Source organism: Euprymna scolopes, chromosome 2 (assembly GCF_053919585.1).
Source record: "Euprymna scolopes isolate OS-2025 chromosome 2, ASM5391958v1, whole genome shotgun sequence".
Classification (NCBI taxonomy): domain Eukaryota; kingdom Metazoa; phylum Mollusca; class Cephalopoda; order Sepiida; family Sepiolidae; genus Euprymna; species Euprymna scolopes.
This window is the reverse complement of record NC_136483.1, coordinates 37,851,371-37,870,994: the sequence shown is the minus strand read 5'-3', so window position 1 is coordinate 37,870,994 and position 19,624 is coordinate 37,851,371. Positions and strand designations below refer to the sequence as shown.

General features: G+C 32.4%; 1 protein-coding gene across 2 annotated transcripts in view; it reads right to left on the bottom strand.

Annotated features, from left to right (window-relative positions):
* LOC145291175 (uncharacterized) overlaps positions 1 to 12,581 on the bottom strand; it is a 47,745-nt gene extending 35,164 nt beyond the window's left edge. The window contains exon 1 of one of the 2 annotated variants that reach the window (XM_080136721.1): positions 12,242 to 12,581. In XM_080136721.1, the coding sequence (XP_079992847.1) occupies positions 12,242 to 12,254 (13 nt within the window). In that variant the 5' untranslated portion in view covers positions 12,255 to 12,581. Of the gene's footprint in view, positions 1 to 11,801; positions 12,131 to 12,241 lie in introns of those variants that run through there. The other variant, XM_080136731.1, reaches the window with a different exon arrangement.
* Positions 12,582 to 19,624: the final 7,043 nt, after the last annotated feature.

Here is a 19,624-nt window from a genome sequence, read left to right as displayed (position 1 = left end):
TCAAAAACTACTTGTCTCTGCAAAATTTAAATGAGATTTTCTTATTCAGCATAATCGAAAATCTATAAAAGTCGTCATTTTAAAGAAAATTGTGAAGTTGAACCTAATGTAAAAATTTACAAAAAAAGAAAGAAAAAAACATGACAATACAAATACCTACAAAGTTGGTATTTTCTTGATCAGTGTTGCTTTAGATGAATTAATATCCAGAATTTAGAAAATATCCATTCGTTAATCCTACACTAGCAGACATTTTAGAGGGTCGGTTTTCCAGCCAGACATATGCCAACTCATACCTCTTTGACAATGAGGAATGTATCTGTATGTGGAGAAAAATGAATGTGCTGGGTGGCAAAGAAATATGAGGCCGTGGAGAGAGATGAGGAAACCCGAGAGGGGAAAATACAAGGATAGAGAGGGAGGATAAAAGATGGAAGTTTTAATAGAAATGTGTTACACTTTGAGCCTGGATAACGCTAGGTAGCCCTGTTAGTTATATATATATATAACTAACTAAGAAGTGAAAAAGGACATAAGGTTTCTCAATCTCGAGTAATGCAGGGTCTTTCTGCTAGCATACAACAGACAGCATCAGAATCGTCCGAATTACAAAGAAAACATTTTAAAATAACATTGTGTTATCGTGGTTTGCCAGAAAATTTTATATATGTTGTAGAATCAAAATCTACATTTTGAATGGTGATAATACTTTTTTGCCTTGGAATACGTGTGGCAGCGTGGAAAAAAAAATAAATAAATAAAAATAAATAAATAGTGACATAGTGGAAAAATATTGTTTATGTTTAGTTGGTTTAAGATCGCAAATGATACCCGACTCTGGTCAATATATCTATCTATACTCCTATAAATTCGTTTTTCTTTTGTGTGTATTGATATTCATATTAAAAACCCTGTTTTTTATTTATTTAAAAATAATACAATTTTCTTATATATGGGTTGTGGAAATGCATTCACTAGCAAAAGATCTAACTAATTTGCATATTCTTTTAAACATTCATTTTAATTCCCTATTAGTTTTTTCGGTTTTCTTATGGGATGATCATCTAGAGTTAACTATTACGTGTAGTTATATTCATGTAGATATTCTACATGATTTATACTTGCATAATATTTGCATAAAATCTTTACAGTAAACACAAAATTGTTTCCATATATATTTATGTATACGTTTATATTTTTGTTTAATCTATTAGTCTATCTATCTATATATCTATAAAAGTGAAAGTGTGTGTGTGTCTACATTTCCCTATGCAATAACTCCGTCAATTTTAAGTCTACAGACTCAAAATTTGATATACAGGATACTGAGATTTGGGAAAATCTTTGATCAGTTTTCGGCTGGAAATTTGGCTGTTAAGGGGGTCAAAGTTCAATCGATTTGACTTTTGAGAACTCTACCAAAAATCCAACAATTTTGGGTCTGAACACTTGAAATTTTAAATATAGGTTCCTTGGACATGGATCTAACTTAATAAATTGATTTGAGCCCAAAACAATGAATGTTAAGGGGTCAAAGTCTGGCGTAAACATTTGAAATTTTACATAAAGGGTATTCAGATAGGGCAAGCTTTTTAATTAGTTTGGGTGGGAAATTTTTAGTTACCAATATATAAATGTATGTATGTATGTTTGCATGTCTGCCCAACACTTTCGACAGAGGCGATGGATTTTCTCAAGATCAGTATCATTTTGAAGTTCGACCTTTCAGGTGACAAATATCGAAAAATTGGCTGAAAACATTAATATCGTCACCTTAAACTGGGCACTTTTCTACGGCGGAAGGGGGGGGGGGGATCGCTTTTTTCACCGATATTTTTTTAAAGTCATCTTCTCTTTTCGATTGTATAACCTAAAAAAAAAAAAAAAAAAAAAAAAAAAGTCACTTCCAGTGTGTCAGTTGTAACAGCATAGACGTTAGGTTTTTTCCCCCCTCCCGTTCTTTTCCTCCTTTGCAGTACGGGTTCGAGCCTGCCTTCCTACTACCACTTTTTTTATTCTCAACATACACATCCAAACACCTGGGAAACGCCAGGCTGAAATGCTAGTACGTATATATTTTTGTTTAACAAATTTTGCCTACCAAACTCGTAGAGTTTTTGGTCTACAGACATGAAACTTCATATATAAGGAGTAAACATGCTTTCATAGCCCAGTCGTTGACGGCAGTGGCAAAATAAATCGTGAGCTGAACGTTTTTATTTCGATTCTCGGTGGTGGCGCATGAGTCTTTTTGTTATATACTTTTTTAATCATTACTACATATTGCATCCAATTTATCTATCTATCTATAAAAGTGAAAATGTCTGCGTAGTTAAGGAAGACTATTATACAGAAAGGCATTACTTTACATATTCACACCTTTAATATATACATATGCACATAACCTTGTGAACAGTATATAGAGCCCTAGCAAAGCCGGGCAGAACTGCTAGTATTTTTATAAACATATAAATATAATTCTAGCTAGAAATTATTTTCGAATGTCCAGGGTTACGACCTTAAAGATTTCCGGTCTTTTTCTTCTATGAAGGAAAAATTATCATGACGGCAAGGGGAGCAAGAAAATAGAATGCAATTTTAAAATAGTTTAACTAAAATGAAAAATATCGTGTTACGATGTTTTTGTTTGTTCTGTAAGAAAACAATATTTTTCGATTGCGCCAGTGCGCCACTGCGCCACTACGATTGCAAAGTAAAAGCAACCATGAGAAACAGCAACAAATGCCACCAACTGTACAACGATGTAATGTTCAAACTTCATTTTTATCCTCATAATTTTTAGTTCTCGATTTTTTAGCGATTCAGGTTTAATGTGTCATTAAAAGGCACCCATTATTTTGTTCTAACTTAATAGACTTGAAGGTATTTTTTTTTTTTTTTTTAACACGTTGTTTTGCATGTTTCCACATTTATTTTTATGTAATATATCAACTATAGCAGCAAGAACAAAAAAGGTTAACCAGAATTTAAAAACGTTTGAGATTGTAATTTTTTTCAACTTCTATTTTCATAATCGGCAATTTAAATTAAATCTGGAAAAAAAAAATTTCCAAATAATTTTATTTTTGTTGTAGCATTCGTGTCTGGGTTTACGAAATTGATAGCTTTCACTTTCAATAATAATAAAACAAAAAAGTGGTTTCTAAGCAAAGCAACTAAATACAAATATTGTATATAAATTAAAAACAATGAAAAATAAAAAATTAAACAAAATAAATGACAAATCTATAAAAAAAAAAAAATAAAATGTGACAAATCTATAAAAATTGCGCCCAAGTCCCATAATTGACAAATGTACAAAAATATTAAAACGTTTAAATAACTTATGATAAAGAGTTCGCATAGCGTTGCCATTTTTTTTTTTTTTTTAAATAAAAAAAAAATAAAAATATGAAATTTCAAGTATTTCACCTCAACTCTAAAATTTAAATTTTTTTTAACGTAATTAACATTCAACTATACAAAATTCATTCATTGTTCGAGGGTTCAATGAAATTAAAATTTACTGATTTTCTGGTTTGCAAGCAAAATCATTTTTTTTAATCGTTTACAAAAATTTGACGTTATTTCATATTAGCCAAGTTTGCATTTTTAAATAGGATTTTTTTTAATCCTTTTAATTTGGATTTCAACATTCGAGTAAAGTGACGCACAAGAAATTATATATGATATGTTTAATAGAAATTGTTATTCTCGTACAATACAAAAATGATGCACTGGATGCACTGCAGTCGAAAAATACTATTTTCCTTTTGGTTTGGGGCAAAATCAGAGGCAAAGAAAGTTTAAAAACATATGTTCATATCGAAGCAGATTTAAGTACCTTGGCATTAAAAAGCTTAAGAAATGGAGAGTCGAGTGCTCGAGTGGTGCTACTTGTGCGTATATCTCTTAACTAAAATTTCCCTTATTTCTTTGACCAGTATAACTTCTCAAACGAAAGCTACACTAACATCCCTTCGTAGTTCAATTACCGATACAGACTTTTTTTTTGGGGGGAAAAAAAAAAAAAAAAAAAAAAAACCCGGCTTTCTTCTAATTCAATGGTTTTACTATTTTATCCGGTCAGCTGGGTTTAAATAATAATTTCAGTGTAGCAATAAGAGCGACTACATCCTCACGGAAATACTCACTCTTTCATCTATTCATAACAGCAAATAAAGTACTATGTAAATTCAATTTGGACCACTTTTTGTAACATCTTTAAATAAATAAATCCTTATTCAGAGTCCTTTGCCAAGTTAATATCGACACAAAAACACATGGTTGCATATTGATGCTTTAATCGATATAGTATTCAGAGTCACAAAATATCTAAGAGGCAAAATTTCTAATATAGCGATTGCTAATTCACATTAAATTAGATGGAATATTTCTTTTGGATTACTTTAGCCAAAACGTAAAAGTTTTTTGGGGTTGTTTTCCGTTCAAAATATTCCAATTTACTTTGCCTTCCCACGAAGGCAGAGTTAGACACCGATGTCGTTTTTTTAATGTGGAGAAAGGAACAAAAGTTAAAAATTGTCTCGGTCGTGAAGCATTTCTCCCCATTTTAGATAAATTATTTAGAATGAAATGGTTTCGGCCTTACTACTAAACAAGTTTTCTATACTATTATACTTAAATTTAAAAGTCATTCCATGTATGTTTCTAGAACTATAGGCGTTTAATCATAATAGCGAAATGAGAAATATTGAATTTAAAGTAAACCAACAGTATTTACTAAATTGTCATGTCATAGTAAACACATAAAAAAATTACTAAAAACAAAGAAAATAAATGAAAATGGGGTCGTCAAAAATTGAAATTTGGCTTGAAATTTGCGATTTTAGGATTATTTTGTTACGTTTTTTTTTTGCAATTTTTTTACCAGATTTAACAGTGCGGGGGGGGGGGTCACAAGTTAAAAAATAAATTAAAAAAAAAAAAAAAAAAAAAAAAAAAATCACGGTAACATCGGAGCATAGCACCAAAATTGTTTTAATTTTGTTAAATCAGGCTAAAAATAAAAATAATCCGAAAATCGCAAGTTGCAAGTCAAATTGAGTTTTTTTTTATGTTTGAATAAAAATTATTAAAACAAAACAGTTGTGTTCTTGTCGAATAGGTTTTTTTATTCAAGAAAAGATTTTTGTTTATCGCCACAAGTGCTAATCTAGACTTGCACCAATTTTCCTGTTAATAATAATTTTTTTTTTTTTTTACATATGCATTGCATCACCACCACTTATCAATGCCAAGAGGCCATTCGAGGGTAAGGATTAAAGAGTGTAATTGATAGTGTTTTCTGCTAGACAGGTGTTTCTTGTAAAAGTTTGGCGAGGGGGGGGCATAGATTGGAGCTCAGTCGAGCACTTGCTATGAAAATCATGAAGCAGAGAAACTCGCAACATCTCTTCTGTGAGAAAGAGGTTGCAGGCAAGAGAAAAGGACATCCCTACGAGGCTACAAAGTCTATTTTGAACTATATCAAGACAGGATAAGTCCTTTCTAGCAGCTCCTGCCCAGATGTGACAACAGTACTCCATCCTTGGACGTACTTGGCTCTTATATAGATAGAGAATTGCATCAGCAGGGAGATATCTACTGGATCGATAGAAGGATCCCACCATTTTTCCAGAAGCTTTGGCAACGGATTTAATGTATGTGTTCCATTTAAAATCAGGAGTAAAGGTGAAGCCAAGAGGCTTGTCAAAACATGAGGCTTCCAAGACGAGAGCCATTCATTTCAATTGATGCCAGATGGGGATCAGAACGTTGATGATATAAAGATAAAAGCTTGGTTTTAGATGCATTAAAAGTAACAAGCCACCTCTTTCCCCATTGTACCACTTGCTCAAGATCAGAGGAGAGAGAATCTAAGAGAACGTGGTCGTTTACGGTCTTAGATGTGCTACCATAGATAGTAGTGTTATCAGGATAAATGTCTACGTATGATGTAAGGATGCGATTTGGAAGATCATTAATGTAGATCAGGAAGAGAGTTGGGCCCAGGATGGACCCAAGCATTAATACTGTGAGCTAATTTCTGTCCATCAATCACTATTCTTATGAACCTATCAGACAGAAATGATTTAATAATTGAGAAGACATTTCCAGACATATTGTGAACACAATTACCTATAATCTCCGGCAAAAAATTATACCCCCCCACCCCACCAAAAAAAAAAAAAAAAAAAGCCACACATGCCAAACTTCTTTTCAGAATAATGAACGTTCCCTCGAACGAACGGAGTATAACATCAGAGCCGATGCGTATTTCGTTATAGGGGTCTCACTCGTGTACGTCAGCCGAAAATAGTTTTCAAAGACAACGAAAACCGAGTTCAGGTTAAAGAAAGTTCGACTTGTGATAAAGGAGGAAATTTTCTGAAAATTTTGAAAATCTTAGGCTAAATTTAGAACTTAATTTTCACTAATTGTTTTCGAAAACAATTTTAATTGATAGTTAATTTTCTACTTCACCGTTTTTCGTAAATTTTAGATTACTGTGACATAACAATTAAGTAGATAGCATTTACAATATTTCAATTTTCGTAATAAGCACAAAAACGAGGTTTTTGCTATATTTTATTTTGATATTTTAACAGGTTCTCTTTCACAAACTAACGAAATTTATCAAATTTTATTTTATTGAAGTGTTCATTCCTTGACATAACGTTCATCATAGTTCACACGAAATTTCGTAACCGTTTAACAAAGTCTTTTTTAAAAATCTTTTAATTTTTAAATGTGTGTGCGTTCGATTCAACCGGGACTAACATAAAAACTGATTTTAAAATAAACGATAAAATATGAAGAATTACTCCAATACTCCACCCTCGAAAATTCCTTTAAAATTACCACTCTTATAGGTTTTCGGGGTCGCTAAAAACGAAAATAACGTTTAAAATTACGGCAAACGATTAGTTTCCAAGATATGAAGAACTGTTAGTTTTTAAAAAGTGGGGTCACTTTTCTATAATTTAACGTAAAATGGGCACCCACTTTGGACACGATTGGGGGGGGGGGCTTTCTTTCCACCATCGGAAAATCCTTTATTTTATCACTAACGTTTAAAATTCCAAGAAACGAGTATTTTTTCCAAGACGAAGAAATGCACTCACTTTATGGTCACTTTTTTTTTTTTGAGGTGGGGACTGCCACTTTGTTTTTCGTTCCTTTTATGGAGGGGGGATATTCAATTATAGAACTTGTATAGTTTTTTATCAGGTGCTTATGCAGCGCCACCCACCAAATGTAAACAGAATTTTTGTAAAATATTAAACAGTTCTTCTGCTCAAAACAGTTAATTAAACTGCATAAGCACCTGTTAAAAAACTATACAAGTTCTATAATTGAATATCTCCCTCCAAAAAAGAACGAAAAACAAATCGGCAGCCCCCCCCCTCATATCTTGAAAAATACTTGTATCCTGGAATTTTAAACCTTAGTGGTAATTCTAAATGATTTTCCGAGGGTGGAAAGAAAGCCCCCCCCCAATCGTGGCCACAAAGTGGGTGCTCATTTTACGTTAAATTATTATAGAAAAGTGATTTGCCCACTTATTTTTAAAAACTAACATTTCTTCATATCTTGGATACTACTCGTTTGCCGTAATTTTAAACGTTTTTTTTTTTTCGTTTTCAGCGACCCCGGAAACCTCTAAGAGTAGTAATTTTAAAGGAATTTTCGAGGGTGGAGTAATTCTTCATATTTACCCGAATAACTATGTATTATAATATAAGTGATGAAGCATATTAAAATCAAAATACAAGAATAGATAGGTTTATATATAAGCATGCATAAGTGTAGGCATTTTTTATACAGGTTTAGAAGATCAAAGTCTGTATTTAAATCTGTGTGTTCGGTGGAGAAAACAATGTATATTTTCTTATGCTTGATAAAAAGAGCGTTGTCGTGCGCGTGTGTCTATATTTTCTAATGCCAAATGCCGCAGTTGTGCAGAGACCCTGTCAAATATTTTGTGCTCCGTGTTTATTAAAATTGATGATTCCGTTGATTGAGATTGTCGGACTGATGATTCCGTATTGGAAAGTGTTCTTAATGGTAATACCTACGAGTATAACGTCCAATGTTTTGCTTTGACTTATGAAAATAATACCAGCTTTTTGAGCCTGTTTAATATCTAAGTTTTCTAGTTTTCTCTTAGCGTGTAGTGGCCTGTCTAAAATAGGTCCGAAATTCACAAGTAATTTTTTATGTTATTCTACATATGCTTCTAAAGAAATATTTTGAGCCGAGGACTGAAATTATACTATATATACTTTTTTTTTATTTAAACACAAGATGGCAAAAAAGGCAAATTCAAGTTCATAATAATCTAGTTAAAAAACGCAGAACCATTTAAAAAAAAAAAAACTTTGGTGAGAGGGTCATTTTCGCATGCCAGAAAGTATTTTTAAAAACATGTCATCACATGCGGGGCTACTTTTACACACATACACATTAAAACATGCTATAAATAAATTACTTGTGTCGTAATCATATCTCTATTACCACCAAATTAGTTCACATCCAGGGCAAAATCGCATGGTTGGCCACGACCACAGTAGATTTATTTACGTTTACATTAGCCCATTACCATTTTTGCACTAGCCTCTACTAGCCCTCTTCCATACACCTCGCAGTGAGGTCAATTCTATCTTAACGGATGTTGTATTTATCCCCTTAAAATTATTTTTAATGGTTATATGTCCTAAATAAGCGCTATCTGGTTTGGAAATTTTCGTTTCTAAAAATATACAAACAGTTTAATTTCTTTAAGTTGGTTATATGTAATTGCTTAAAAGATTGGGAGGAGGGGGGGGGAATTATCAGCGAAAACACTTGTGCATTTTAACATCCCTGTAAAATGGTTTTCCTTTTAGAACAGTTCTATCCGCGCCAAGTGAAGAGTTTAGTCTCCTTCTCCCATGTTAACCATTACTTTCTAAATCTGCTGGGGGGGGGGGTAACTGCACAAGGTCCGACACGAGTTAGGAGTTATTAAAAAAAGAAAAAAGTAAATTCTGGTAACTTCTGCCATTATTAATCAGCAGAGTTACCACTGTCAACCAACAGAAGAGTCTATTAAGTACGAAGTCTGATGATGTATTGAGGTGAAACTTGAGGGTTGAGAACATGCTTTAAAAATGATACGAGAACGATTATGGGTAACCTTACAATTTTAAATCTGTTGATATGTTGAGTAAACATTTACAATGCCTCCCCACCCCACTAGACAGTTACCAGGGACTTTAACGTGGAGAAAAGGAACAAAAAATAAAATTGTCTCAATCGTGAAGAATTTATTCTCCACTGACAGAACAAGAAATTGAAATGTAGCAACTGGAGAACAGCTACTACACTTTGATTTTGGCCCGAAGGAAAGCGCTTTTGAGAATATAAAACATTTGGTTTGGTGCCATTAAAAATGAATGAGAATGCTTGGGTTAGTAGATGTACAACAGTTGGAATGTCAGGATCAGTTTGCAAAGGAAAACATGGAAAGATATAAGGACAGATTTGAGAGAGAATGTTAATTTCGAAGTCAATTTCTAAAAGCAGGCCAAAAACCTGCCAGAATGTAAAACGGACGATAAACCCAATATAATTAAGATGAAAGGAATCCAGTTTTGGTTCTAACATGTGCGATGACTTGATATAGAAGTTATTTTTTTTTTTATATTCAGCAAAAAGAGATATAAATGGAAAGTCTAAGCGAAAATGAAATTTCATTATTTTTTTATTTTTTTAATTTCACTTTTATTTTCATGCTTTTTATTGAACAATTGGTATTTTTTACGACTTGCCCCAGCGGAGTAAAAACGCTCTCAAACACCCCTGTTAAGAACGGCTTTCAATGTTGGGGGGGGGGGGGTATTCCGTAAGCCGTTCTTTACATGGAGAGGTTGGGGGGGGGGTTATAATACGCTGGGGCACGTCGTAAAAAAAATGTATCAAACATTCTTTTATTCAAATACTTTTCTTTTTATAAATTTTCTAATTTTTTTTTATAAACGCACGTGGGTGTGAATTTTTACTTAATTGCTTTAATTTTTTCCAATATTTGTTTGGATGTAAACAGAGGTTTAATTCTGGAAGATGAGAAGATACAAAAAGGCGCGCATTTTAAAAGCGATTGTTAATTGCCCTCTCTTCGGTAATAAAAGACGGTCTTTTTATTTTGCGAAACAATTTAATAGGGAGGCCCACTTAAAGGCTATTTTAAATAATCGTGCTGAAATAATGCTATTTGGAAACCAATTTTTAACATGAGATATGTTAACTATTCTGTACTTTACAGAGAAAAAAAAGGCGCGATCCGTAAAATACAGTGGTTCCTATTCAAACATTTTCGTGATTATTATAATAATCATGTAAATTGCACGGAAAAATAGGAATTTTCATGAATTAAAAAGATCTTATTGAAAACGAGAAAGATTTGTAAGAATAAACGAGTCTTAATTAACAGTGTAATTTTTTGTCAGAAAAGTTAAGTACAAAGTTATTAAGTTCACAAATCGAAAGAAAGAAAAAATATAGCGTGACCGAACGGGATGACCGGCGATTTTTTTTTTTTCCGAAAAAAGACCGACGAGGAGTGGCCGCCATTTTAATTTTTTGTTTTTCAAAAATGGGCAAAATGTTTGTCTCGATTGAAAGAAAAAAAAGAAAAAAAGTACATTTCGTTGGCCATCACGTGAAGTTTAAAGTTAACCATGCTCGCTTCTCAGAGATAGAGAGAAAAAGAAAAGGACGATGAAAAAACCGATATTCCTTAAGAAGTAGAATAGTAAAAAGGCGGAAGACTTTACATGTGGACAATATTGAGAATGTGAGAGTTTATTTTTCCACAAAACTTGTGTTTTAAGAATGATAATATTTAGTAAATAAATAAAATAGTTAAAAGAATAAATTTCTTGATGATGACTTTTTTTTTTTAATCTAATAATATAAATAAATAAACTATCAGACCACTCGCCTTTGAGTAACTTTTACACATTGAATTATTTTTTACTATTAATCAAATATTTATTGAAAAAAATAAAATAAGGGGAAAAATAAAACGAATTAAAATTGTAAAAACGGATATTTTAATTTATTTTCCTGGTACTTTTGCAGTTTAACATTCAAGCAAATTTCGAAAGCTATTCTTAACATGGGGAGGAAGATTTAGTCGTCTCTTGCTAACTCCTTAAAAACAAACAAAAAACAATTTGCTTGGAATGTTAAACTGTACACGTGCTTTTTTCTCCATGCCATCCACTCGGGAAACGCCGGATTTGTACAGTTAATTCTTAATTATAACTAATTTTAATTGTAACGATTAAAAAAAAAAAAAAGTTGAGAAAGTGATAATATATATATATAAATAAAAGTTTAAATATGACGCATTCAATATGCAGTATGTGTATGTACCCATACAACAAAATCAGTTGGAATTTTTTTTTTTTTTTTTGAATGGAGGAAAAAAATATATAAATAAATCGAAGATCAATTTAAAATTGAGAAGATGAAGATAACGATTCTTTTCTTTTTAAATCAGTTCAAAGCGGTGAATCATCATCCAAAAATGCGGAGCAAAAAAATCTAAAAAAAATAAATAGAAAACATAACAAACACCGCAACCACCATCTTTTTTTGAACACGAGTGTAAAATACATCCACGAAAGAAAACACACACAGCGGTGTTTTTTATTTATTTGTTTTTTAATAAAATAAATCCATTATGATCGAATATATCCTTCCTTTCAGTTATTAATCATCCTGAACGAAAATAAATACTTTCTACTCACTATTAATTGCTTTTCCTTCCGACGAGAGGTTGTAAGTGACTGCCTTTGTTTGTGAAGACTCAGTTGCTGCTGATATGCGGCGTCAGTGTAAACGTTAAAAAAAAAAAAAAAAAAAAGTTAACTCCCGTGCCGTTTCTTTTCTTTTTACTTATATAAATCTTGCAATAAGTAGAACAAAAAAGGAATATTAATTTATATTTTTTCTACAAGTAGAAAAATCCTGGAATGCCTTTCATTAGTTTCGGTCCTCAGTGAGCTCCGACTTAGACTTTTTTCCCGCTTTCCCTGTCGATGCTCGAGCTCGGTGGAAAGAAAAATCAAGGAAAGATAACTCTTTGAATGAGTATGTGCACCTTCTTGCTACGAAAGCAAATAAATATTTAAAAATAAATAAATTAATTAAAATAGACCAAATTTAAATATTTTTAACATCTACTTACCAGCAGTTTCCATAATATATTATTTTAATAAACCCCTCGCTGCTAGTTTTTACTTCTTTTTCTTTTTGCCGTTTTTAGAGTTACACTTTAAGTTGTATGCTTTTATATTTGTAGTACTGCTTAAATGCACAGCACAACAACGAACAGCCAATGGGGGTATTTTGATATAACGCGACTTTACCCAAATCCCAATTTTTAAAGTTCAGATTATTTTCTGATTGCGTCTGTTAATGTTTATACACTATTTACTAGAATTTAGATAATTTTAAGTAAAATCTTAGAAACATGTTCAATACGTTGTTCCTCAAACTATACCGGATATCCAAAAAGGGGAGATTACTCTAGGAAAGGGCGTTGCACACTTGTTTACGTGTTATATAAATAGTAATCGAAGGATTAATAAACGGCAGTAGGTTTTTACTTCATGTTAAATGTCTACGAAAATTTTCAGTTTTGACATCTTGTGATTGAAATAAAATTAATTTTATGCTGTTATGAAGTATAAATGTACGTTTGCCTCTTAGTTTATATAAATAATAATTTAATTACGATCTATTTTCTACGTAGATACTGATTTTTTAATATTTTTTTCGAAATTTTTTTCCTAATATTTGTTTTAATGTTTTTAATTTAATTTTTTATACATGTTTCCTGCCACTATTATAAAAAATATTAAATATAAATTTAAATGATAAAAAATAAATTTGTTTATGATTATGCTTATGGTGTCGTATGCGTAGCCATATTGTTTCCGTTTTTTTTTTTGTTTTGTTTGTTTGTTTTTGTTTTTCAACCACGTCTTCTAAATGTTTAGATTTGTAAAATCTTTTATTAGATGTTTTTATTTTACTAATATCGTTAACAATAATATTACTGATATATAAGTTAAGTAATATTGGGATTTTTTTTTTTTAATTATTTTGATTTTAAAACGTGCTTATTGCTCTGACTTTATTATGTTATTGTTCAGATACTATTGCGCCGCAGCGCAGCCGGCAGCCCTATTCTTTTCTTCTTATTCTTCTTCTTATTTTTAAAGTGCTATCAGCGTTTTTATTATTATTATTATTATTATTATTATTATTATTATTATTATTATTATTATTATTATTATTATTATTATTATTTTTTTAAATCTGAAAATGTGGTGCTTAATCGATATTATAGTAAAGTTTTTTTGTTTTTTTTAAGTCAGTACAAAAACATTTTGTGTAAGAAATAGTATATACGTCCGACATTTCTTGAACATAAAACTATAAATCAAATTAAGTAACAGCAATTTAACAAAACGGGCGTTTTCTATTTCATTATTCAGGAGTTTATAGTAATTTACAACAACAACAACAACAACAACAACAACAACAAAAATAATGATAATAACATCGTTTTATTTGTCAATTTTGTTACAATAAACATAAAATCCATACAAGTCACAGTCCTTTCAAGTATAACAATTTTACTAGGAGCAAACATATAGCAAACAGCAGCAGCTGATGAGAAAGACGTATTTCTTTGGAACTCTGCGGATTAAGGAAATTTCAATATATCTTATTTGAGTATCCTGTTGAATAATAAATTCATGTAAAATATTATTTACAGTCTTATTTTTATTTATCTCTTTTTTTTTTTACATAGGAGTCACCACTTATCAAGACCCGGAGGCCATGCAAGGATAAGGGTTAATGAGTGTACAGTAGTCAATGGGATAATATCGTAGTTATCGCTATTAGTGGAAATTTGGTAAATTGGATTACTTAATTACTTACAGTATTCAATTTGTATTCTTCTTTCTATTCTATATTTCTATTTCCTATCTTAATTGTATTGAGCTTTTTTATTTGGTTGGGATTACTATATAAATATTAATATTTATATTCACTTTAAGTTTGCAGAAGATTTTAGTTTAAAAACTTAATCTTTACTGATTATTTATATATATATGTATATATAGATGGCATAATCACGTTGACATGCCGGTTCTCACCAGATCACCAAAGTTAAGCAAAGATGAGCCTGACCAGTACCAGATGGGTGACCATTTGGGAAGGCTAGGTGTTGTATGTACCGGGTCAAGTTGTAGAAATTTTCGGGTAGGTATCTGAGGGTGCATTAATTCATTGGGAGAGATGCACCCCCGTTAAAACATGCATCTAGAAGGAAAACTCTGATGTAAGAACCTGTAGTCTATTGTATGAGCTCTCTTGTTGCAGTCATCTGTACCAACAAAAATTTGAGTTTGTGTTTATCAGTTACACATTTGCCTTCTGTAAATTTCCTTTGGATTGATTTATATTATTATAGAGAAGACTTTGAAATATTATTTATAATTCTGGTGACTCTTTTTTTATTCAGTTCAAGTCAGATATACAGGTGACTCAGCAGAAAGGCTATCTTCCATCTTGACATGCTACAACCAACTCTATCTCTGTATATGAACGTCTCCAACATAATGAAAACACGCCAATTTCTAATCCCAACTTCTATCCTAACATTAAAAAAATGTTGATACCTACTGACAGATAGAAAAAGAAGGAATCAGGCAAACTCTGGACAAAAACTTCCATTTCTTAATCCAATTGTTTAAAAAGAAACTTATATAAATATATAAAATAAATATTAAAAATAACATTACTACTCAGAAGCATTAGATATCAACAAGGCAGATGGGCAACAAACATTACAGAAAATACACATCAACAAATCTGGCACACCGATAGTGTTAAAAAAGCCATCACCTCTCTCAAAAGACAAAAAACAAAAAAAAGATAAGAAAAGATGACAAATAAAAAAAAATTACTGTATCTTTATTTGAAATACTGACAGGTAAGTATATATTCGAAACTTAAAACTTAAAAAATTATAAAAACTGAATGGCATAGTATGGAGTTCTAACAGCTCATTATTTACTCTATTATATAATAAAATGATTGCAGAAATTCCCCTCTGGATCAAAATACTGTACGTTTGCCGCATACAAATTTATTATGTCTAGATTATTAGCTATTATCTTATGTAACTGTAGAACGCCATTTTAAAAAAATTGGATATTATAATGAATCTTACATTACATTCTAGTAGCAACATCATCACAATCACAACATTTTGATGAGGTAGTTCCTATTTTTCCCTCTAAATCTACAGTCCTCTTACCACCCTCATTTATCCCTGGAACTATATACACACCTTATAACTATTTTTCCTTGGCGCCTTTCGTAACTGGTTCATACACTCCTAAACATACCGTTATCTTTCCAGTTATCGATTACAAAATAATAATTTCTCCTCTTGAAATTTCCGGCTTTCCTCTTTGGCTGAGAACTGATAGATCCATTATTTAGGAATAAAAAAACTTATTCAAAAAGCGAATGTGTCAGACCTTCCCAAACATGGCATCTCTCTCTACACAAAGCAATCGTTTTATAAATATTAAACTAACTACAAAAAATCTTAACCACACATAATCGTAATTTTACGTACTAATACGCTTACCATTACCTACACAAACATTGTCACCATGAAACTAACCTCTGTAAAAAATACCTGATACAAACATAATTAACATTTACAGTTAGGATTGTTTTTTTTTGCCTCCATTCTCAGTACCAAACAGTCACCGATGCTATTTTTTTAATTTTTTATTTTAGTTTGTTTTGTAACAGGTCGTTCACTTTTCCAGTTTTGAAAAAAAAAATTTTTTTACTTTGAATTCTTTCCAGTACCCACCCTAAAAATACAATCCTTAAAAAAAAAAGAATGACATTTACAGTTAGCGTTATTTCTTTTCCTACTTCGATCCTCCTTATTCAATAATGCTATTTTCTTCATTTTTTCTTTACACAGTTAACTATAATGCTTGACTATAACATTTAATCATAACCATAAATTGACATTTTATATACGTCAAAATTTCTTTCTGTGTTTTCAATTTTACTGCATCTTACATTAGCAAATATGAGCAGTTTCTTAAAATTCTATTTTCTTTAATAAATAATTTTCTACCTTATCGATTTCTATAATTTTTGGATATAATCATCTTAAAAATACAAGGAATACGTAGATACCATTGTTATCATGTGAAATTCGGCATTACGATTTCTGAATTTTCGGTCTGATAGTGTGAATAAGCGCCAAATGTTTTTAGAGCATTTACACACACACACACACACACACACACACACACACACACACACACACACACACACACACACACACAAAAAAAGATAAGATATTTTTCTTTTTTGTTTCCTCCAAGATTTTTTTTTCTAGTGTTCATATAAAAAAGAAAGTTTTTTTTTGTTGTTTGCTTGGAGTAGATATCCAAGATAGAGGACTGGAAGGCTAATATCACAATTACTCAAGTTGTAGCAAAAAACAGAGGAAAATTTAGAGGAACAAAATAGACAGCTCCAGTTGCAATTTCAACAGCAGTTTCAGCAACAATAATTTTTCCTGCAGTTCCACAAGCAACACGAAGCTAAACAGCAACAGCGACAACAAATGTTGGAGGAGAAACCGTTAATTCAACAGAAGGGGCAAGAGGTAATTTTCTTAAAAATGTTGAACAGAATGGAACGCAGTGATAACAGCGCAGCTTTTTTCCCAAAACATCATATGGAATTCGATTGAAACGTTGACCTACGTACCAGAGCAGGATAAAACATTTGATGCTTTGATTGTCAAGAGTGGAGCAATGTCAAAAAGTCTGCTTACTTTTAAGTAAACTAACGACCACAGAACACAGTAAGTTCATTGACTGTTTACTACCCAGGAAGCCGAGCAGACTGGAATTCTCTGAGGTGGTCAAACTTTATCTGAACTTTTAGGCCCGAATATGACTCTTTTTCACAAGAGATGGAAGTGTTTCAACCTGGTGAAACATGACGATGAAGATTATCTCACCTCTGCGTCCATTGTTCACAAACACTGCAAAGACTTTCGTCTAGCTGAACTATCAGCAGATAATTTCAAGTGTTTGATTTTTGCACAGAATCTCATTTTGATGATAAACGCAGAGATAAGACGATTAGTTCTCTCAAAACTCAAAAGCAAACAAGAGCTCACACTCCAAAAGCTGGTGGAAAATTGCCAACATGTAGTCAGTGTAAAGAATGACTGAAGAAACATCGTCATACCTACAAAAGACTAGTTACAGACCAAAGGAGTACTCCGTCAGGAAAAACCAAGGAAACAAGAAGACAACCCAAGCACAATCAAGGAGTAGTTATCCAATCTCCAAAACAAAATCGCCTACACGTTTTTACAAAAATAAACCATGAATGTGGCAGGAAAGGCCACAAATCGAGACATTGCAGAAAGAACAGAAGAAATAACAGGGTCTGACAAGTGAGATCCAACATTGAATCGGAGAGTAACCGACGAAAATATGTAACTGTTAACATCATCAACAAGGTAGTGGATTTACAGCTGGATTCCGGTTCAGACCTGTCAATCATCAACATACAAACATGGAAAAGGTTGAAGAAACCAACTATGAGGAGAACTAACAAATCAGCTTGTGCAGTGACAGTGGACAGGTGATAAGATAAAATTTGAGGGAGAGATTATACTCCCTTTGACATTGCATGGTACCACCCAAAAAGTAGGAGTCTTTGTGAACAATACATCCAAAAATCTCTTTGGAACAGATTGGATGGAGCAATGTAAACTCTAGGACCAACTGATAAACAATTTCTATCATAAGGTAGAAAACTCTACTGGGGCACAGCAATTAAATGATAAGTTAAAAGGAAAATTTTTGGAAGTTCTTTCATCGGGACTAGGAAGATGTATCAAGGCTATAGCCAGATTTGAGCTGAAGGGAAATGCTTTACCCATTTTAAACAAGTGAAATGTCCTGTTTGCAGGAGGTGAGAAAATTAATAAGGAACTGGATCAGCTAGAAAAGGTTGGAATACTATCAAAGGTAAGCACCAGTAAATGGGCTGCCCTACCATATATGTTACAAAAAAGATCCACAAAATTCGTCTCGGTGCAAATTTTTTCCACAGGCCTGAATGTGGCTCAGAAAGCTTACCAGTATCCTTTCCCCACACCAAAGGAGGTATTCAACAAACTCAACAGTGGTATGAAAAGCAGAAAAGAACGACTTTATTTGCAACATGAAAAGCAAGATTGCTATGAAGGACAACAATGTACCAGTCAATTTTCGAGACATTCGATCTTGACCCTCCCCAATCAACACCAGAATCACAATGGTTGGTTCGGAAAAGGGAAGTCATCGAGTCACTAATGATCGATCCTAAATGCAAGAGATATTAACAACTTTTACAAAGAAAAAGCTTGGGAGGGGAGGAGTGTTGAGGTGGCACCCCTACAGATTCTGACGTCACTTTCGGTAATCAGTTTCTGCTATTGAGTAGTCTGAACCTAAGGCACAGTGGGAGTGGGTCATAACCTGACTTTGTCCTCCCAGTTGAGCAAAGTCCCACTCAACCAATTTACGTTTCTGTATTTTCTGTTAATATATATTTCTTTCGATGGTTTCAAAACATGTTTTCGTTCTTCTTTCAACATTAAATCATAACAATATTTTATTGGAAATTTTTATCCTTGTATGTCAGTGGTGCAATTCCTGTCTTCAGATAGTGTATTTTAATGACAGGGACGCCTTTGAAAAGGGTCAAGAACAGCGCTAACAATTAATATAAATATAGCTAATTCGGCAAATTAAACAAATGTATAAAAACATGAATGGATCACCAGTTATCAAGTGCTAACAATGAGATTTAGGGAACAAAAGCAAAAAAAAAAAAAAAAAAAAAAAGAAAACATAAGTTAATGAACAAAGTAATTTATAGAGATGTAAAATAAAGTTTGAAAGACCAAAGTTTTTGGGAAACTTTTTAAGGAAGGTAGGCTCTCTCTACCGTGCTAGAAAGTTACTTACGCCTGAAAGTATCTTGTACCTCTATAAGGCCACCATTAGCCAATGTATGGAGTATTGTTGTCACATTTGTGTTTGTGTATCTGCTACTAGTCTCTCACTCCTGGACAGGGTTTAAAAAGGAGTTGCCTACCTGATAGGTCCTGAACTGTCATCTAAGCTTCAACCTCTGTCCCATTGATGAAACGTTGCATCCCTCTGCCTATTCTACAAATGTTTTAATGATGAATGCTCTGACGAAATTCAAACACTTGTACCCCCTCAACGTAAATACCCCTGACAAACAGCAAGATCCAACCCCTACACAGTAGAGATCCCTAGATGTAAGAAAGCCTTCTACTCCAATAGTTTCTTCCCCAGAACTGCTAAACTTTGGAACTCCCTTCCAGGATTCTGTTTTCTCAACTATACTGACATGTAGAAGTTTAATTTGAACAGACATCTTGCTGCTCATCTCCTTACATAGTATCTCTGGAACT